The sequence below is a fragment of the Nanorana parkeri genome, unplaced genomic scaffold (genome assembly GCF_000935625.1).
Source record: "Nanorana parkeri isolate BGI_ZX_2015 unplaced genomic scaffold, ASM93562v1 scaffold98, whole genome shotgun sequence".
Lineage (NCBI taxonomy): Eukaryota > Metazoa > Chordata > Amphibia > Anura > Dicroglossidae > Nanorana > Nanorana parkeri.
Window position 1 is genome coordinate 973,359 of NW_017306366.1, and position 22,549 is coordinate 995,907.

Here is a 22,549-nt window from a genome sequence, read left to right on the forward strand (position 1 = left end):
CCCGGAGGGCATGAGTTTTTCATGGATGTGCTGTCATCGACGTCAGGATCTCTGCAGGGGAGAGTTGAATGGAGGTCGTCTTGAGAATTCTTCTTTTTGATTGGAGAGTCTTGTTGCTTGCTTCCCGTCGGTGTGCTGGTGGGCAGCGTCGCGGGACTGAAGAGGTGGCGGTCTTGTCCGCTGGTGCCGAGATAGTCCGGTCCGTTAGTGGATGGGGGCACTGATGGTTTCCTTCTGTGGAGTGGCGATGTCAGGAGTGCGGTAGGGGGTGGTAAAACCACAGATCGACCACCTGGTTTTACCTCCCCTTGTCGTCTGTGTGAACAAGGCCATACAGAGTTGTTTTACACAGCCTTTAGTTTACATACAATGCAGGACCAGGGGTATTTGAGAACATTAAGGGCCCGCCAACATTCCTGGAGTGGATAGAAGAGCGCTGACTGTAAGAGGAGAAGAAAAATTATTTATCTGCTTTATATCCTCCCTAATCTAAAAAAGTAATAGAGCCTATGCACTGTGTTAAAATGCAGGCAGTACCTATTTTTCCATGCATTGAGGTGCATCAACGTGCATCATCTTATGGAAATTAGTGCATTAAGGTGTCAATGGGCCCTTAATGCTGGCCGGACTTCACTTTAATTTTTACACAGGTGATTGTTTGCATGTGATTTCAGCTGTTAGTTGAGAACAGTTTTGACCTGGTGGTTTAACTGGAAGTAACCTCCGCTGTGCATTTTTTTTTTTTTATTGTATGTGTAGTTTGCATTGCCGACGTTCATGAGAAGTTTACTTCCAGAGTAAAGAGAAGTGATGGCGACAAGTTTAGTTAATAAGTACACATCATTCAGGGACAGTCGGAGTTTTGAAGAATTGTCTCTGGAAACTTTTAGCCCTGACAAGGTCCATAGTTATCACTAGTTATTATGGGTATTAATATACTACAGCTGTGGAGGTCTTTTATGTATTGAAGAAAAACAAAAAAGATGAACTACTGTAACTGTACAGTTCAAGGGCTGTTATTTGTCCCCGGTGGCACTTTCTGTGTCTCCACTTGTTTCTGCAAATGATAAAAGAGATATTACTGTTATATGAAGGGGTACCAGTTCACAGTCCCACATGTCCAGGTGAGTTGGGGGGAACCCAATAGGAAATTTGAGGAAGAGCTGCCTTGGTTGTCTAGCTACAGGATGCAATATAGTAAGACACAGAAGCCACCTTTTCTTCAAGCGAAACCTGAACACTCCAGTGCTGCGCAGAATTTTTTTGGGAGTATATACAGGAGACAGCCAGGTGAGAGAGCGAGGAGAGACAGCCAAAAGAGAGAAAGCAAAGAGAGAATTAGTTAGGAAGCCTTACTGCCTGACTGCCAATGTAACAGAGGTATTCTCAGTGACCACCAATGTAACAGAGGTATATACACTGACCAGCAATGTAACGGAGATATATACACTGACAAGCAATGCAACAAAGGTATATAAACTGGCCGGCAAGGAGGTGCAGAATTTGCATATCAATTAACCACGATATTCACATATGAATGAGTCGTGGCTTATTCAAATGTAAATAGTGCCACCAATTCATATGTAAATATCACAGTTGAGTCTAATTTCAGTGGTGGGCCAGTAGCCCCTATCTTAATTTTGGTTGCCCCTGTTGGCTGTGTCCGGGTTTCAGCTGCCATGAAACCTGGGCACAGCATTCAAAACCTGGACTGTTCGGGTGAATCCTGGACAGGTGGCAACCATAGCCTGGGGACCCCTGAGGCTGTCACAAGGATTTAGGGCAACACATTGGTGGTCGTAATTCAGTTCAGGGTGCAAGAAGTCTGGCATGTGAGTGGCCTGTTTAACCCAAAACACTGTCCTTACTCTTAAGTTAGGCGTTCTGGGGGTTGCAGCAGAGGTGGCACCAGCTGGATTGCCAGCCTCTCGGGAGAGGCCCCTGTTTGCTTCTATCCATAAATGTCAGTGAAAAGTGTTCAATTGTGCCAGTGGCTCTGTTGGGCAGGGTGATCTCCTACCTAACAAAAAAGTATAGTTACAGTATTGACAGAGAGAAAGCAGTGCAGGAGTGGGTGCTTGGGTAAGTAAAACCAGTGCTGGTGGTTTACTGCTGCATCCACTGACACCAGTGCTAGGGGTTTATCGTGGCACCCACCGTCACCAACACTGGAGGTTGTTACTGCACCAAACGCTAGTGCTGAAGGTTTATTGCTGTACTCACTGAGCACCAATGCTGGGCATTTATTGTTGCACCAACTGAACACCAATGTTTGGGGCTTGTTACTGCACCCACTAAACACCAATGTTTGGGGCTTGTTACTGCACCCACTAAACACCAATGTTTGGGGCTTGTTACTGCACCCACTAAACACCAATGTTTGGGGCTTGTTACTGCACCCACTAAACACCAATACTGGAGATTAATTGCTACACCATCTAAACATCCGTGATTGGGGTTTATTGCTGCATCCACTAAATTGATTCCTGCACTCACTAAATACCAGTGCTAGGGGTTTATTGCTGCACCCACTGAACACCAATGATGTGAGATCATTGCTGCTCCCATCTGAACACCACTTTGGGAGGTTCACTGTTTCACCCGCTTAACACCAATGCTGCAGTTCCTTGTAGATCAAGCAGGGGACAATAGAAATCTGAAAGGCATCATCTGCATTCAAGAGCACACCCGCTAAGGGCACTAAATGGCTCAGTGCAGTGAAGCTCTTGGCGAAACTCTCAATTTTCTTTGCTCTGTGGCACATTAAAGTAGCTTGGCTGGCAGTATGGGAGCAATGCTTCATTGTTCAGGCCCATGTCTATCATTGCTTTCCCAAGGGCCAGCTAGGATGTGGTTCTAAAACCCCCCATGGTGCTAGATCTACATCCTGTGCCTTATATATTCAGCTTTGATGTGTACAGCTAGAAAGCTGGCCTGTGTATATGTACTTTTCTGCTTTCAGTACAGAGGTTTATCTGCCTATTGTCCAAATTGCCGTGCAATGTCACAGTATATTTATTCAGAAGCAATCCTCACTGTTGTTAATTATTTACCAATAAACCAAAAATGTCCATGATGCTGGAAGTTACAGTATCTGCAAACAATGGCAAATCATTGTTGCCACCCCAAATACTTTATCATCATTACCTTATAATGTGACAATAAAATTAGGTGATGACCACATCTACACTATAGAACAGCCAATGTACCAGGACATGAATGGGTAAACGTATGTACAATGAAAATGAGGTTTATAGTGGAAGTAAAGCTTCTGCAAATAATTGCAGATTTCTGGGTTTTATATGGCAGAAAAGACTGGAAGTAAGATTCTTTCCAACCCGTCAGAATTTTTTTTTCTGTCTGCTGAGCCACACATGCACAGCTCAGCACTCAGACCTGGCATGCCTGAATAAGTCCCTCCTGTGTGCATGCGCGGGAGTCACATTGGAACCTGGAAGAGGACCGAGCAGAACAGAACATGGAAGTGCCGGAGAGGAGAAGTGCTGCGCTGGAGTGGATGGATTTGGTAGGTAAGCCTACCATAATGTGCTAATATGCTCCAGAGTTTTTTTTTTTAATTTCGCCTTTACTTCCACTTCAGGCCCCATTCACACTAAGCGACATACCTTTTGGGGTGGATCCGCGTGGCCGGGATAGCGCGGCTCTGCATTAAAAAAAAAAAGAAAAATCGTGCAAAATCCCCCGAAAAAAGGGTCCTGTAGGAGCGACTTGGGACTGCGACGGGCGACATGGAGCTGTACATTAAGACAGCTCCATTGAAAATCATTGGCCAGCGACTTCTCGTGATATTGTGCGGCAATCCGCTTAGTGTGAATGGGGCCTTAAGCAATATCATTGGCACTGTGGTAATAAGTAATACATTTAAAGAAGTGGAAAAGAATGTATATGTCTATTTATGTATCCTGCAGCAGCCAGACTTTATTTTTTTGGGACCAGACCTTCTAGCTACCTTCTATCATTAATTATTTCAAGATTATTATGTTTGCCGTGCAGAATATCGAAATAATTTGAAGACTCATGTTACAAATGACATAAAATATCAGTAGAAGGTAGGCTGGCACTGCTCAAAGCTGATTCCAACCAGCTTTTTCTTATTTTGGTGTCCGATCTCTCTGAATGGGACCAGTGATGAGGCTGGTGGAGCACTCAGGGCTGCTTGGCATCTTAAACTGGGATGCAGCTCTGAAATGGAAATCTACTGATAGTGGCTCAGAGCAAACCACTGCAAGATAATGATATTGAGCCTGCAAAGGAAGGTTGTCATTTATTCTTGTTCAGAAAGCAAAATAGACCATGTCCACAGCGCTCAGCAAACCAACCCAGGGTAATCTTCCACAATCTTCTCCACCAATCACTTGAGGGGGGGCTGCCGTCCACAAAGACAACTGGGAAATATCCTCATAAACCAGGTAAAGAAACAAACAGAAAGGGCGGTGCCTTTTCCTCGTGTGATACTGTTTATTCGGTGCAAAATATATATAGAGATAAAAAAAACTACTCACATATACATGATGGAGACAAGCGATGTAAAGTACCAACTCTGAGGAAGGGAGCCTTTACCCCGAAACGCATCAGCACCTTTGGCTCTACCCTGCAAGTATGGTATTTTACATCACTTGTCTCCATCATGTATATGTGAGTAGTTTTTTTTTATCTCTATATATATTTTGCATCCAATAAATAGTATCACATGAGGAAAAGGCGCTGTCCTCTCTGTTTGTTTCTTTGCATTGTCATTTATCGTTGCTTAAAAAAAAAAAAAGGTCAATAAAACAAATAACAAATTAGTTCTGGCAAGTAATAGTAGTATAATAAACAGATGGGAGCAGGGGTAATATTCAGCACAGGGTCTGTTATACTTCAGGTGAGTATAACTTTTTTTTAACCTACACACAAATGAGCTCTGAGGCTAGGTTCACACCTGCACTACACCGCACGACACCCGCGACGCTCATCCCGGGGACACGCGATCGCCACATCGATTGCCACGCGGCTCCATTGATTTCAATGGGGTGACATCCACGCTGCAATAGCTAAAAAATAGGGCTGCGGAAATTAACGATTAATTTCTCGACTAATCGTTAAACTTTTTGATCGATTAAAATTATTTTGATCGCTAATGAAAACACTCACCTCTCCGCCGACTTGCGGGAGTCCCGTCGGAGATCCGGTGACGTCACGGACATTGACGTCACCGGACTCCTCCCCCCTTCCCCAAGTGACTCCATCAGCTAACGAAGGGAAGGGGGGAGGAGTCCGGTGATGTCGATGTCCGTGACGGCTAACGAAGGGAAGGGGGGAGGAGTCCGGTGACGTTGATGTGGTATGTCCCTCGGCATCGCCACATCCTATGCAGGTCGATGAACCTGCATAAGACATGATGATGTCAGCAGTTCTAAGTCTGCCGGAGCCCAGGGGAGAAGAGGCTGCGGGGACCGTTCTAGTACGGAGGGAGCCGGCGGGACTGAGGATCGGGTGAGTATATCTTCTTTATTTGAGCTCCTAGGAAAAACAAGAACTTAACCCTCGCAGTGCCGGGGGTAGCCCAACATCAAGAGTAATTTTCTTGTTTGCCAAGCGTGGATGGGGGAATCTCCTGCTGAGGTTATTGTATTCTGACAGTGGGCTCCCACTACTGTTAGAATACATGAACAGTGAATGCAACAAAAATGTCCTGCCTGGCTCCTTCAACAAACATTGATTGATTAATTCATTTCTGACAAGCCGGCAGGGCCACCCACTGTAAGAATGTTGGACAATGCCAGTCGTAGTATTAAACTCTCAGCACTGCCCAACAAAGTATTTCTTTATATGTTCACCCAATCACCTACAGTCATCATGTTTCCAAACAGCTCCAACTCTCTCAACTCAGCTTCCCTGAACTTCCTGTCCAGTACAAGATCACAGTGGACAGAGCTGTCTCCAGCAGCTATCCATCTACTAGCTTGGAGAAGGAAGGAAGGAGCAGTGAGGAGCAGGGGAGTGACGTGCCTTGCTGGGGTTTGTGGGGACACACACAGCTTAATAGCACACACAAGGGTGGCTCCATAGGACCCTGCAAGGGAAAGGAACCCCCCCCCCCCCCCCCAAAACAGGATATCAGGGCCAGTGCTCAGGGGGCCAGATGATTTTGCAGGAAACTAAAAATTTTAGACATCAAGAAGCATCATCTATTGTAAGAGGCTTCAACATTTTAATATAATTTCAAACTCTAAACTATCTGCAATAATCGGTGGCTAACACGGTTCAATACTCTACCAGAACTTCCAGTATCAGGAAGACAAACGGCGAGTGATTACACGGTGCCTGGCTTCCTGATTGGCCGAGAAGCCGGCTCCATGCTCCTCATTACCAAGAGGGAACATGGAGCCTGCTTCCTGGCCAATCAGGAAGCTGGGTGGTGTGTGACTCGTCGCCCAGCTTCCTGATTGGTCAGGAAGCTGGCCAATTAGGAAGCCGAGCGGCGAATCATTACTTACCCTCCGCCTTCCATGCTTCCTCTTTACCTGGTGGCGAGCTACCAGGAAGCCGGGCACCGTGTAATGACTCACCACACAGCTTCCTGATTGGTCAGGAAGCTGGCAAAACAGGAAGACAGGCGGCGAGACAATACCCGCCCCCCCTCCCCCGCCTTCCTGATTGGCCAGAAAGCCGGCTCCATGCTTCCTCGTCACCTGGTAAAGAGGGAGTATGGAGAAGGCTAATCAGGATGCTGGGCGGTGTGTAATGGCTTGCCGCCTGGCTTCCCTAATGAGACTTTTGGTATAGGTACTCGGTATCGGCGGGTACCGGGAAAAAATATCGGTACTTGTACTCGATACCGAAAAACCGGAATCGGTGCATTCCTAATTAAAATATATGAGATATTAAAATTCAACCTGCGCATTTTAAAACCGAACACCCATGTAAACATTGTCAGGCAGCGCTAAGTCGCGTAGTTGTGATATAGAGCCGCATGCTGAAAATGGATGGCTCGGTGGCAGTCTATGAAATGAATGTCACTCGCTGACAGGCCGCTTCTAATTACAACATCTCAGTTATATGAAGTCATTTCAATTCCTTCGAATGCATGGCTTGCAGTCTTTCATAAGGCAGGCTGGAGTGTGAAGAGATGGAAGACATCCAGCGTCGAGAGAGTTAAACTCCAGGGCGCTCTGGAGTCAGAGAGACTGGCCACACCCCCTCTCAATGTGTTTACTTGTCCATGGTGGCAAAAGTTCAACATTGCAGCCCTGCCATTGGACAGCTCTGCTGCCCGGCCACGCCCCCTCCTGTGGACTGAAAGAAAAGCAGAGCTGTCAATCACAGAGCGGCATGTGTTCATATGTGTCAGAATGATCTTACGAATGCCATATAAATGTGCAACATTACCCTGATGAGAAACACAATAATGGAAACTAATAGGAGTGCAGGGGGGAGAGGGAAGAAAGCGCCATTTAACAGCCATGAATAAATCATGGAGTAAACAATAGCACAACAACACTTGCATGCCGATATCAGGGTTACACACGCCGAATAAAATATACAGTTTAAGATCCGCAACAATATCTGTAAATAGAAATGTCTGTTGGGTATCCATTTCCCTGCATTTCACTACCCATCATTCTTCAGCCGGGAGTCACACTTTGGGGTCAATTCACAAAGGCAGCACACCAGAATAAGGATACTTATTATCCAAATTGGACGGTTATTTTCTGCTGAGACCAATCAGATTTGACAATGATAGTCACATGACTAAGATAAAAATACTTCTTGTGTTAAAGCTTTGTGAGTTGTGAAAGTAACATTCATGCAGATTGCCGTGACATATAAACAGGCCTGCTCTGTATGACAGCCCCGTGTTTGCTGGCATGTTAACAAGTAGATTACATGTGGCTACTCTCCATTCTGTTTCAGCAGGGGATCCTGATCTCACAACACACATTACAACATGATTGTACCATCCAGGGGCGTCCCGGGGGCCGGGTGTCACACAGAGCGGAGACCGGTGGTAATACCCTGCTGTGACGTCATTGTGCGTGACGTCACCACGCGCGTGCTTGATGACATCATCGCGCATGCGCAGCCATCTATTTGGTGATGGATCTTGGTGATGGACGCTGGCAGAGAGAGGAGAGGTCGTTCACCCGGCAGGATGAAGAAAAAGGAGCGCAATTAAAAATACACCAAGTGACTGTGGGTGATGGCGAACAATCAACAATCCCAGGGGAGAGGAAGTCGCCGCTGGGTGAAGTCCAGCCCTGGCCGTGGACAAATGGGCAGCTTCCAGCAGCATACAGGTGTATCTGGGATCCACAATGCTGACTCCCAAGGAAAGGATAGCTCCCCTCTGGCGCCAAAGCTCCGCCCACAGCGACATCACTTTGCACAGGAACGTGTTTTGGGTTTTGAGTCTCCCTTCATCAGTGGTCCCCGCTCCCCTCCCAGTGGGCTGGCTGCATTGGATTGTTCATTTTCTAGTTTTATGTTATTTTTAAAGCTGAGCTCAGCCACTGCTGCTGGAGAAAGCAAACTGGGTATGTGCGGTTAGCACGCCGAGTTCTCCTACCCGAAAGCTCGTTCATGAAAAGCTGGAGCTGTGCATCCAATGGTTGTCCTGTCCTGCCATGTAGTCAGGACGGAGAGGAAGGGAGCATAATTTTTGAAGACGGGAGGCATGCATTGTAAAATTTAATGTTGATGGATTAAAAGCCCGTTTACACCAGACCATGTGGTACCATGCAACACACCTACCACATGTTACAGTACGGCATTTGTGTTACATTGCCATTGATTCGAATGGCAGTCGAAGCGCACCTCTTGGCCACCATGCGCTTAACCATGCCGTGATGCGGAGTACCATATTACCACAGTAGTGCATGCACTACTTTCTTCAACTGCACCACTTGGTATTGCACACAGACTTGGTGTGAACAGGCCCTAAGGTCTCGTTCACACCTAGGCGTATTGCATATGCGCGTCTGTCGCGCGGAATCGCGGTAAAAAAGTTGCGCGACAAACGCGCGTTTCCGAAGGCTACTTGGCTGTATCCCAATGGAAACGCGCAACAAAACGGCCCAAAGTAGTACATGTACCTTTTCAGGCATGGGCCGTTTTGTAGCGTGTTAGGGACGGGCGGAAATACGCCAAGGTGGGAACGAGACCATTGAATACAATGGGATTTATATTTTTGAGCGTTCGTCGAGCGTAGAACGCGCTACAAAACGTTCAGGTGTGAACGAGGGCTTAGGTGAACTAACCCTTTACCTGGAAAGCTGGAGCTAACACATCTTGTTTGGCATAGTAAGGTGGTGTGTATACAGGTAATGTGTGTAAAAATGTTATCTCTCATGTTTTCCTGAAAGAAATGGCGGTGGGCCGCAGACTGCATGTCGCTCACCATATCTTAAAACTGAGATTCCTCAACTCCATCTCCATGGTGACAGGCATCTCTGAAGCCGAGGCCTTATCAGAAACACTGATTACACCCCGGAGGCATAAATGCATGAGAGAAAGTATGCACTTAAAGCTGCGATAGCAGCCTGGATCCCCTGGAAATGTAAGAAGGCCCGTGCCTGGGGCACACTTCACTCACAGCAACATAGGCCTCTCAATTTCTACAGCCAAGAAAAGAAAAGAAAAAAAACTTCAGTCAATCCATTGACAAACATATTCCTCAACATATAATATTGCACAGAGACCTGGCCTGGAAATGCATTTAATGTATTTATCAGTACTGAAGGTATCTAAGGTATAGCAAAGAGCTACAGTCCGCCCTTTGCCAGTAATGAGACCTGATTTCCAGGGGCTGTCACAAGTTTGTTTGATCCATGGTCAACAACTAAAAAGAAATCTGTATTTCTATATTGAATTTCCATAAGTTCTGTCCCACTCCTAAGAAAAAAAATATATATATATCGAGTGGATTAGTATTACCAGCCGGGTTCTGCCTCTCCCGGCTGGTCGGCGGCCTGTCTGGCAGTAACACTGCCTTATGATCAGCGTCCCTTGGTGCAGGGACTGGATTATGGGGTCTAAAGGGCCCTTGGATGGCGGTGCTCCAGAAAGGTTAGAAGTTTTTTTCCTGTGCTCTGGCTCTGTATGCTGGGTTATGGTTTGCTTATGGTGGCTTGTATTTCTGTAGTTGGTCCTGGACTCTCTATAGGCTGGTTGTTCGTCATGGGTCCGCCATCCAAAGCACTGAAGAAGAGCAGGAGGTGAAGTAACTGTTGTTGTTTTTGCCTCTAAGAAAAAAAAAAAAGAAAAAAAGGAGAGCCTGTCTAATTGATTGCTTCATAATTGCAGGGGAAAGAGCCCGCTAAGGAAATCTCCCGGTTCTCCGGATAGACGCTCAGAGTCTGTGGATTATTTGCCCAAACTGGGAAAGCGCTCGGCCAAAGGCCATAAGCACAAGAAGCATCATCACGCAGATAAAGCGCCTAAAAGGTGCGATTTCAGGGAAGGCTCCCCGTTACCGGGGCATTCGGAGACGCAGGCTTCTGCAGAATGTTGGTCATGTGGTGAAAAAGCTCTTCCCAACAAACGTCTCTGCTGAGCATGCCTTAAAGAGGCAGCAAAGGATAAGAAGTCAGAAGCCCGGGAGGTGCAACACTTTATTGAGCATGCAGTTTCACATGGCTTGAAGACTTCGGGCCATGGGAAAAGGCCTTTGAGTAGTTCGGAAGAAGAGGGAGAGCTACCTTCAGCTCAGGACCCTTATAGCCCGGTATCAGAGTATTCTTTTGGGGAGCCGGAGGAAGTGTCCTTCGCCTTTGATTTTTCCAGGGTAGCAGCGTTTGTGAACGCAGTAAAGGAGGCACTTGGCTGGGAGGAGGAGGCAAGCCTGGCTCCGCAGAAGATTAGAAAATATTTCCCGGAGCTAAAACGGGAACTGCCTTGTTTTCCTCTGATATTTGAGATTAAGGAACTTATAGAGGAAGAATGGTCCAGACCGGATAAGAAGTTAAATACGCACAATCGAATGGCTAAATTGTATCCTTTGAGGGCTCAAGATGCTTCCCCGTGGGAAAGTCCTCCAAGAGTTGATGCAGCGCTACAAAGGTTGGCACGTCAGATCACGTTACCATTGGACGATTCAGTCTCTTTTCGGGATCCAATGGATCGCAGGTTGGAGGCCGATTTAAAGCACATATTCGCAGTAGCAGGGTCGGCTTGTAGGTCGGCTGTGGCCTTAACATCTGTATCTAGAGCTATGCGTTCGTGGTTAGCTCAGGTTGAGAAGGTATAGGAAGATAATGAGCTGTCGGAGGCAACGGCAGCCCTGGATAACCTTAGGTTGGCGGCTGATTTCGTTGCAGAGGCAGCAGTGGATCAGGTACGGCTGGATACTAGACTGATGGCGCATTCCGTGACTTCTAGAAGAGCCCTATGGCTGCGTCAATGTTCGGCGGACTCGGCATCAAAGCAGAGCTTGTGTGCTCTTCCTTTTGCTGGTGGGCTGCTGTTTGGGAAAACCCTAGAGGAGGCCATAAAACGAGTTTCTGGCGATAAATCGCGGCTCATGCCCCAGGATCGGAGAAAGCAGAGACAGCCCTTTCGGCCAGGCACTGGGCGGTTTTCTAGGGACCGCTTCAGGGAAGCAAAGTCCTATCGACCAGGCAGAGAGTTCTGTCGGGCACCATGGAAATCGGCCCAGCCTTCCTTTGTTAAAACAAAGTCCAGAACCGCCGGTAATCAGAAGCCGTCAGACAAACAGTTCTGAAGGTGTGCCCGTCCAGCCGGGTCCAGTCGGTGCCAGATTGGCACTGTTTGGGGCGGTTTGGGCGGAAAATATTGCCGACGCCTGGATTCTGGATATAATCCATCGAGGTTATCAAATCGAATTCATCTCATTTTGTGAAGACTCAGGTTCCTTCCTCCAGAGAAAAGCTTCGATACTTGCTCGATTATATCAAAGAATTGCAGACGTCTCGAGCAATCATTCCAGTTCGAGGGGAAGAAAGGGGATCAGGAGTTTATTCTCCGATTTTTCTGGTCAGGAAAGCTTCCGGAAAATTCAGGCCGATTTTAGATCTCAAGTTCCTCAATTCATTCGTAAGGGCGCTTCCCTTCAGGATGGAATCATTGGAGACTATCATATCTCTTGTCACCAAGGAGCACTGGCTGGTGTCCATAGACCTGGCCGATGTTTATCTGCATGTGCCGATATTTCGAGGACATCAGCGGTTTCTCCGCTTTGCGGTGAACAACCGACATTATCAGTTTCGATGCCTTCCATTCTGCCTCTGCACAGCTCCAAGGACCTTCTCAAAACTGCTGTCGGCCCAGGTGGCCATATTACGCACTTGGGGAATTCAAGTGTACCACTACCTGGACGATCTTTTGGTCTTAGCCAATTCCAGGTCTCAAGCAGTTCTTCATCGGGATCAAGTTCTGAGGTCTCTGAGGTCTTTTGGATGGCTGGTGAATGAGCAGAAGAGCTCTTTGAGGCCGTCCAGACGATTGGAGTATCTGGGAGTTGTGTGGTCGACACGGACCAGGCCAAGGTCTTCTTGCCCCTCAAGAAGGTGAAAAACTGTCCAGAGCAGGGCTTCAGAAATGATGCGGACACAATGTCCTTCGGCACGACAATGCATGAGCTTTCTGGGTCTCCTCTCTTCCACAATTCCGGTGGTGCCTTGGGTACGGTGGCGCAGGCGACTGTTCCAATTCAATTTTCTGCAACAGTGGGATCGCCCGTGCCTTATTCAACGGATTCATCTCCCGGAATTTGTTCGCCAATCACTGGAGTGGTGGACGGCGGAACCGAATCTGACTCTGGGCAAGTCCCTGGAGGCGATCCAGTACATACCCGTAACGACCGATGCCAGCGCAAAGGGCTGGGGGGCGGTGTGTATGGGACACCGAGTGCAAGCTCGTTGGCTAGGTCAGGTTCCAGAGAGTTTGAACCTGTTGGAACTGGAAGCAGTTCGGGAAGCTTTGAAGGCGTTGTGTCCTCTAATCCGAGGGTCAGCAGTAAAAGTCTTCTCAGGCAACAAGTCGGCAGTAGCCTACGTCCTGAAACAAGGAGGGATAAGGAGTCTTCCTCTCCTTCAGATAGCGGTTCAGATATTCAGGTGGGCAGAATTGAATTTGCACGACCTGATGGCATGTTATCTTCCGGGGACAGACAATCTCGAGGCAGACAGCCTGAGTCGCGACTTTGCAGAACACAACGAATGGTCGGTAAAGAGATCTTATCTGATTCAAGTATTTCGTCTGTGGGGAGTTCCGGAGATCGATCTGATGGCAACAGCCTCAAATGCGAGAGTCCCAAGCTTCTTCTCGCGGTTCTACAACCCGGCAGCTCTGGCGCAGGATGCCCTCAGACAGCAATGGAATTACAGTCTAGTGTATGTGTTCCCTCCGTTCTGCATGATTCTCAAGATTCTTCTGAAGATCCTTCAGGGAAGGGGTGCGGGCAATTGCGATCCTGCCCTACTGGCCGAGGAGGCCATGGTTTCCACTGTTGTGGCAATTGAAGGTGACGGACCCGATGGAGTTGCCCATGAAGCAGGATCTTTTGGAACAGGCAGGGTTCAGGCATCCGAATCTGAGACGTTTGCGGCTCATGGCCTGGCTACTGAACGGGGCCGTTTAGAAGGTCTGGACATCTCGGAATCGGTAATCCAGACGCCATTGCAGGCTAGGAAGCCAGCCACGAATGCGGTGTATTTCCAAGTATGGGCCAGATTTCAGGAGTTTGCTTCGGAGAAGCGATTTGATCCCCTCGACGCTTCGGTAGGCAAGATCTTAGAGTTCCTACAATGGGGATTGGACTTAGGATTAAGTTACAATACCTTGAGAGTGCATCTATCGGCTCTGGCATCTCTCACGGGCACTAGGTGAGCTTCACAGGCTCTCATCCTCCAGTTCATGAAGGGAGTGGCCAAGATCCGGCCTCCTAAAAGAGCACTGTTCCCGAAATGGGATCTTACGTTAGTCCTTAAGGCTTTGTTGCAGTGTCCGTTTGATCCGGCACAGTCTTCTTCCATGTGGCATCTAACATTACGCACCATCTTTCTGCTAGCAATTGCTTCAGCCAGGAGAGTATCAGAGCTTCATGCCCTGTCAATTAGGGAACCATTCCTGTTGGTTCTCCCAAACAGAATCCTGTTGAGGCCTATGCCATCCTTTCTACCAAAGGTGGCGTCCAGTTTCCACAACAACTGGGAAATAGAGTTATTGTCATTCGATTCTTCATAGCTTCCTGAAGAGGAGTTGGAGTACAGTAAATTGGACTTGGTACACAGTCTCTCTTTATATCTGGAGAGGACGGCAGAATTCCGCAAAGTGGATAACTTGTTTGTTTAGCCCACGGGCGCGAAGAAGGGCCTGGCGGCGCCTCCTAGAGTTTTGTCAAGATGGATTATAAAGGCGATATCCTTGGCATACACAAAAGCGGGTCTTTCCCCTCCAAACGCTATGAAGGCTCATTCCACGAGAGGTATGGCGGCCTCATGGGCTAGTTATGCAAGGGTGCCAGTCGATGCCATTTGCAAGGTAGCCAGTTGGAGCACTCTAAACACTTTTCTCCGGCATTATAAGATCGATGTTCGTTTTGGAACGGAGGATTCCTTAGGTGTATCTATTCTTTCAGCGGCCTTCTCTAAAGGGAGTGTCGCTTAGTCACATTAAATACTTTTGCAGATTCGTTTGTCTGTTTGAGTTTTTTCCCTCCCTAGGGCATTGCTTTCACATCCCACAGTAGGCTGACATGAGGAGGGCCAGGAATACGGAAAATTGTTATCATACTTACCGTAATTTTCCTTTCCTGGCTCCTCCTCATGTCAGCCTGACGGTCCCCCCCATTTTTTGTGGCCGTCGCGAGTACTTGTTAGGGAACATAGGAGGTTATGGGAGGCCACCTTTTATTCTCTATTAGGGAGGTCCTAAGGGGGGTCAAGAGGGCGGAGATGACCCACAGTAGGCTGACATGAGGAGGAGCCAGGAAAGGAAAATTACGGTAAGTATGATAACAATTATCCGTAATATATCTAATTATTATTTATTTTACATTCTGACCAATCGTATAATATAACATTAGGATGCAGATATTATGTACTCACACCTGGCTGCATCCTAATGTTTTATCCTAATTATTTATTTTACATTCTGACCAATCGTATAATATAACATTAGGATGCAGATATTATGTACTCACACCTGGCTGCATCCTAATGTTATATTATACGATTGGTATTTGTTTATAGGTATCCTGAGGCAGATATTGCGCTTCTTATATCTGATCGCCGTTGTCCTCTCTCTATCCTCTCTGTTGTCCTTGACTGTTTCTGGGGATGATTCCCCGGCAGTGCGGATCCACTCACCACTAATGTCCCACTTATGGTATTTATGTATGTATTTAATTGGTTACATTTTGTCAGTGGTTAGTTAATTATGATTGAAATATGAATATACTGATTGGCTTATTCATGTGAATCTTGAAGGTTACCTCCAACTTCCTGATGAAGCTTCGGCGAAATGCATAGAAGGCTGGACGCAGTACAGACTTGCAGTATATTTTACTGTGATTATGACTATTTATAAAATGATTATATTTATTATAAGGTAATTGATGTTAAAATAAAATGATTGTATCAATCATGCTTGTATCATGCACATGTACAGAGTCCAGGGAGGTTTTATGCTGTTTGATCATGGATGCTAGTGGGTATATTTTTTATCATGTGGATCATGTAATCTTTTAATAAATGTTATTTTATTATGTAATGTTGTCATTATTATGTTGTATTATCCTTAATTGCCTTCTTTGACACCTTAAAAGCCCCATCTATCTCTATTTTTTGTTGTTTATCTATATTAGGGGTGTGGTTGTGTCCTTGTTCATGTAGTGATTCAAAACCTTTTGTATTTTGATGGGCTAATAACAATGTGGCCAAAATCATTGTGGCAACTGCTGTGAGCCTGTATCACATCTACAGGGTGCCATCTGTGTGTGGTGAGAGGTGTGCTGTGCATGGAGATTCAAGAATTGGAGTAGTGGCAGATTGCCCTATGCTGTTTAGTCCCATGGTGTCAGCTGGTACCCCATAGATGTGACACTGGTTCACAGCAGTTGGCATATTTTTTTTTAGATTAAATAGCGTGACGGGCTCACTTTTAAGTAACCCTGGCAGTGTGGGTTGTGTTTGCAAATGTATGCAAAAAAAAACAAACACCTTTCTTTGAGAGAGTTTAGTTAGGGTGTTTTGCTGGCTAGCTTGAAACCATAAAAAGTAATACAAAGGGGGCTCCCTTTGTGTTGCTTTGTATAAGTATTGTGTAGCTATAACATAAAATTAAAACAGATTTAGATTTTTCAATTTTGATTTCCACAACATATTTAACACTTTGAAGAGGCAACACAATGTAAAAAGTTAATACTATTAATAGAAAGCAGATATTTGTTGGTAGCCTATGTATTCACCCCAAGCGTTTACTAGGTAAAACAACCTTTGGCTGCAATTGCAGCTGCAAGTCTTATGAAGTAATTCTTTATCAGATTTCCTTGTTTGGATTCTCCATTGTTTGCCCATTCTTCTTGGTAATATTGCTCCAGCTCTGTCAGGTTGGATGGGGATTGTTGGTGAACAGCAATTTTGAAGTCATCACCACTGTAGCTTTGGCTGTGTATGTAGGATCATTATCCTGCTGGATGGTGAACCTCCTCCCAGTCTCAGATCTCCTGCAGACCAGGACGGTGTTTTTATATATTTGTCTGTTCTGCATTCATTCCTCGTTTCCCAGTCTTTGCAGATCAAAAGCAGTCCTACAAGAGGACCTTGACCATGCTTGGGCACAGGAGTCCTAATTTTAGAGTGATAAGAAGTGTTGGTTTTCCGCCATCAGACCAGGTAACCTTTTTTTTCATGCTTACTGTGTTTACCATGTGCCTCTTGTCCATACCCAAATGGGTTTTAATACTTTTTTTTTTCAGCAATGGCTTTTTTTCCAGCACAGTTGTTTTAGAACATACTGGTTATTATACTGTGCTATAGATTGTTTCTTTTATCTTAGGTGGGTCACTACAGGTTCTTCAGAGTTACCGTTGGCCTTTTGGTTGCTTCTGTGACTACTTCCCTATGCCCTCCTTACTAAGTTTTTGTAACCATAGATTTAATGGTGCTCTGGGGATGCTGAAGGTTTGGGAGATTTTTAATATCCAAACAGTGACGGATTCCTCTCCAGAACTTTATCTTATTTTAAAACTTGCATGGTCTACCAGTGCCATCATAAAGATATGTTCTCTAATAAACATCTTCCAAAGACAATTTTTCAGATCCTATGACACTTTAATTACACAGAGGTGAACTCGACTCCAATAATTATTAATTGAGTGGCTGAGGCCGTTTCCAGAGTTTATTAAGGGGTTTCATAACAATGGGGGGTGAATATTTATATATACTCTAAAATTAAGACTTTTTAGTTTTTCATTTGTTCATAATTTGGATAATGTGCCGATTTTGTTTTCCAGTTCACTATTATGGACAATTTTATGTAGGTCAGTAACATAAAATTCCAAATAAACCCATTTTAATTTTTACATATGGGTTTAAAATTTAACACGGTATAAAACATGGACTTATGCGGACTCCTGTCTCTACCTGTCCAGTGGAGTCTGTGCGGGTGCATGCTGCTGCATTAACTTACCCTGTGTCTCTTCTCTTCTCCAGGCTGAAGATCCTATGTGGCCTCCGGAGAATCTTTAGATCTTCGGATGGGAGCACGCGAGGGTGACACAGGTAAGTTTTAACCCTTTTATAAACTTAAAAAAAAAATGTTTTTGCATATATCTACTGCTTGCTAGCAGTAGATATATGCAAAACACATGAGGGTTTAATGTCACTTTAACTGCTCGTTTGTGCCTAGGTGCTAAAATAACAAAGTTATACTCGCCCAAAATTTGGAGTCGGCTTCTAGCTGGAGTTGGTCCTTCTAGCTTTGCTCCCCCTCTGGGCTAAAGAGCGTTGATCGAGTAATTTCCCAATGTTTGCATTGTACTCTGACAGCGGCTGACGGCCACTATCAGAATACCCAAAGCTCATTGGCTGCTGGCTCTGTTCATCCGGCTCTTTGGTTTAGCTGATCGAAGGATGCCGGCCAAAAGGATGCTGGACAAAAAGCTGCCAACAGCGGCACCCACTGTGCGAATTTGGCTAGTTCATTAAGAATTAGTCAAAATACGTATAGTGTAAGGATCCTCGGGTCATCACGTCCACTACACTGTGTATAGGATGTGAGGACGCAGAGGGACATTTCATTGCTGCAGTATAAGAGGTGAAAGGCTGGAGGGAGCGTTGTGACAGCCGGTCGGCTCTGAGGTTCAGGTGAGTATAACTTTTTTTATTTTAGTACCTAGATGAAAACAAGCACTTTACCCTTGGAGTGTGGGGGTACCCTGACTACAAGGGTTAAAGGGGTTCTAAACCCTCCCGTTTTTTTGCCTATATCTACTGCTACCAAGCAGTAGATATATGCAAACAGTAAAAAAAAAAAACGCTTTAACAGCAGGTTTAAACTTACCTTGTTTTCGCTGCGCGCTCCCGCCCGAGAAAACGAAACTGTTCGAGTGGCCGCATATCATCTTGGGGCGGGCGCATGCGCAGTTCGGATTCTCGGCCAGCATAGAAGCAAGGTAAGTCTATGGACGCGTGCACCCGCATGCAGACAGCGTGGGATCAGAAGTGCCAGTAAGCAGAGAGGAGTCAGCGCTGGATCGGAGAGCCGCCACACCGCTGGAGGGACAGATGGAAACATTGGGAAAGAAGAAGATCGGATTAAGAGACATCATTTAGGGTAAGTGCTGACATTAACATTGGGGGGGAGGGAAAAAAATTATCCTTTAATGTCACTTTAATAAAACTTTTGGTGGGAATTTTTTTTTAATCGACTTTTGTCGAGGCAAGTGGTGTTTGCAGGGCCACTCACGCCTCAAATTCGAGCCGTCTGTGGCCAGCCGTAGCCTTTAAGTCCAATGAGATTTCACATGGCTAAAATAAAGACACTTTGCGAATCAAGCCTTATAGGAGAAAGAAAGGACCGATATAGCCGTATGGCATTTTCTCTACCACACCAGCAGACAATCATTCCTAATATGCGCCATGTCGCCCATAAAATGCCCATCCTACATAAGAGTCTGGGGCCAGAATGATTCCCATTCATTCGGAGACTCTGCAAAGGGTTAATAGCATTCAGCCAGCTCTCTGGAGACAAAGAGCCCCATCCGCTTTGCGGAACCAACTTAAAGCAAAAGTTCAGATTGTTATCTGAGGGCTTCACTCTAAAGTCTGTGAGTTAGCCAAAAATCAACGTGACTGACCCCAAATGGTGGAGAGGTGACATGTCTCTCCAGAAAGGAGGGGCCTGGGCTCGTTATTTCAGTGCTGGCTCCTTTCCCACACAGTGAGGGGAGGCCCTGTTGCTGCTGCTTATCTCAGGAACATGTCTCCAGGCTGCTCCCACACACTGATAACTCTGCTGCACTGGCAGTCTCGGGAATTCCTGTGTCCCTCTGAAGAGGGCAACCAGGCGCCAGGCTCATTAACCTCCTCACTGCCACAGAGATGGCCACATTGACCCTTTACACAGCACTCAGGCGGCCCTGCCTTGGCCTTGTTATTACTGGCAGGCTTTACTGCTCTTTCTCTTCCAAATGTTTGTTTTCTCTTTTCTCTTGCCATTTTCTCTCTTTAGTATGCAAAAAAATATACAACAAGGCAGAGCTATAGAATACTAGCCGGGAAACCAAGCCGAGAGTAGTCAGACTTTTAAAACGCACTTTATTTTGCCTATAAAATGTGTATTGGAAATGATTGTACGAGGAGCCCTATACATTATATGAACAGAAACACATAATCTTCAGTGATGATGTTTGATTGCAACTTTGCGTTTTGTGTTTCCTATGTCAGGGTCCCCCAAACTAACGGCCACCGGACTGGGGATATATTTACATAATCAGGTTGAAAAAAGTAACATATTTATTGAGTTTAACTAATGGAGAAAAAAAAGATCACGCTGTCCGATCAGGGGGGATCAGTGCAAGGATCCCCTCCATTTTTGAGCACTACAGATTGACATCCATGTCCATCCAGTTTTTTCCTCCATCGCAAATGGAATGATCAGACCCTACATCGGTCTATGGGGAATCGGATGTAAAAGGACCTGTGTCGGTTTACATCAGATTACCCACGATACGGCGAAAAGGAACACTGTTCCATTTTTTTCCCCAGACCTGGCTGGAGCCGAGGGAAACCGGATGTAAACGGACTCCCGTCCGTTCAGATCCAGCTGCCCACAGACTTACATTGGGCATCTGATTGGGACCGCAGGAAAACTGACAGGCGGACCTGATTTGACCACCAATGTGATAGTGGCCTAAATAAATAAAGAGAAAATATCCTATATCCACGGGTTATCCAGGGGAAGGTTGCAGTGAACCGGCCCCAGCAATGAGAAGGCCCTGCATGTGCATCTGGAGGGTTGCTGCGCCGAGTGACAAAGCTTTCCAGTACCTGGCGAGCTGTCAGGTGGGGGGATTCGTTGCCCAGTGGTACCTGTATAGTCCCGGCCGTGACATCACAACAATCAGTGATGGATATGGGGGTAAATTACCGGTGTATGTCTTTGTTTGCCCCAATGTACACAGGGAGGTGGTGTGGTATGGTTGGGGTAGTTATCCTTTAATACAAAAACCAGTCCCAGGGAGGGGGGATAGTCTTTTATTATACCAATGTCTGGAGGGGGGTGTCTATTATCACTCCCGCTGATATTTTGTTTTTCTTACTGACCCCCATGCCTAGGAGGTAAGTGGTGATGCCAAGATAGTTTTTTACTCCCATAGACTATCCACTCAGGGGCATCTTTTATTCCTGCTGACCACTGACGCAGGGGCATTTCTTACTTCTACTCGCCACCAATGCAGGGGCATTTCTTCCTTCCCATGACCACCGATGCAGGGGCAGTTTGTGATCTTACTAACCACTGACGTAGGGACATTTATTAATCTCGCTGACCACTGTTGCGGTGGCATTTTTTTACTCTCGCTGACCACTGATGCAGGAGCATTATTTAATCCCACTGACCACTGATGCAGGGGCATTATTTAATCCCACTGACCCTGGGGCATTATTTAATCCCACCGACCACTGATGCTGGGCATTATTTAATCCCACTGGCCACTGATACTGGGGCATTATTTAATCCCACTGACCACTGATGCAGGGGCATTATTTAATCCCACTGGCCACTGATGCAGGGGCATTATTTAATCCCACTGACCACTGATGCAGGGGCATTATTTAATCCCACTGACACAGGGGCATTATTTAATACCACTGACCACTGACACAGGGGCATTATTTAATCCCACTGACCACTGATACTGGAGCATTATTTAATCCCACTGACCACTGATACTAGGGCATTATTTAATCCCACTGACCACTGATACTAGGGCATTATTTAATCCCACTGACCACTGAGGCAGGGGCATTATTTAATCCCACTGACCACTGATGCTGGGCATTATTTAATCCCACTGGCCACTGATGCTGGGCATTATTTCATCCCACGGACCACTGATGCTGGGCATTATTTAATCCCACGGACCACTGATGCAGGGGCATTATTTAATCCCACTGACCACTGATGCAGGGACATTATTTGATCCTGCTGACCACTGACGCAGAGGCATTATTTAATCCCACTGACCACTGACGCAGGGGCATTATTTAATCCCACTGACCACTGATGCAGGGGCATTTTTTACTCCTATAGACCACTGATGCTGGGGTATTTTTACTCCTACTGACCACCCACGCAGGGTGAATATTATAACTTTCAATGATCATCAATGTAAGGACTCTTTTACTCCTTCTTACCTCCAATGTATTTTTTTTTTTTTACTCCTACTAAACACAGTCCGGCCCCCATACAGTTTGACGGATGGTGAACTGATCATTGGATTCAGGTGTTCCGTGAAATCCCTTGCTACTAAATATTACACAGTCAACTGTCAACTGTTAGTGGTATTATAACAAAGTGGAAGCAACGGGAACAACAGCAACTCAGCCACGAAGTGGTAGGCCACGTATAATGACAGAGCGGGGTCAGCGCATGCTGAAGTGCACAGTGCACAGAAGTCGCCAACTGCAGCTTCAATAGCTACGGACATCCAAACTTGTATGGCCTTCAGATTGGCACAACAACAGTGCGTAGAGAGCTTCATGGAAAGGGTTTCCATGGCCGAGCAGCTGCACCCAAGCCTTACATCACCAAGTGCAATGCAAAGCGTGGGATGCCGTGGTGTAAAGAGAAGTGGACACTGGACTCTAGAGAAGTGGAGACGTGTTCTCTGGAGTGACGAATCACGCTTCTCTGTCTGGCAATCTGATGGACGTGTCTCGGTTTGGCAGTTGCCAGGAGAACGTTACTTGCCTGATTGCATTGTGCAAAGTGTAAAGTTTGGTGGAGGGGGGATTATGGTGTGGGGTTGTTTTTCAGGGGTTGGGCTTGGCCACCTAGTTCCAGTGAAGGGAACTCTTAAGAC

General features: G+C 46.2%; 1 protein-coding gene across 1 annotated transcript in view; it reads left to right on the plus strand.

The window, feature by feature from the left end:
• The first annotated feature begins 14,363 nt into the window (after positions 1 to 14,363).
• LCTL (lactase like) overlaps positions 14,364 to 22,549 on the plus strand; it is a 55,299-nt gene continuing 47,113 nt past the window's right edge. Inside the window, exon 1 of the mRNA XM_018552821.1 lies at positions 14,364 to 14,446. Within this exon, the coding sequence (XP_018408323.1) occupies positions 14,364 to 14,446 (83 nt within the window). The remainder of the gene's footprint in view (positions 14,447 to 22,549) is intronic.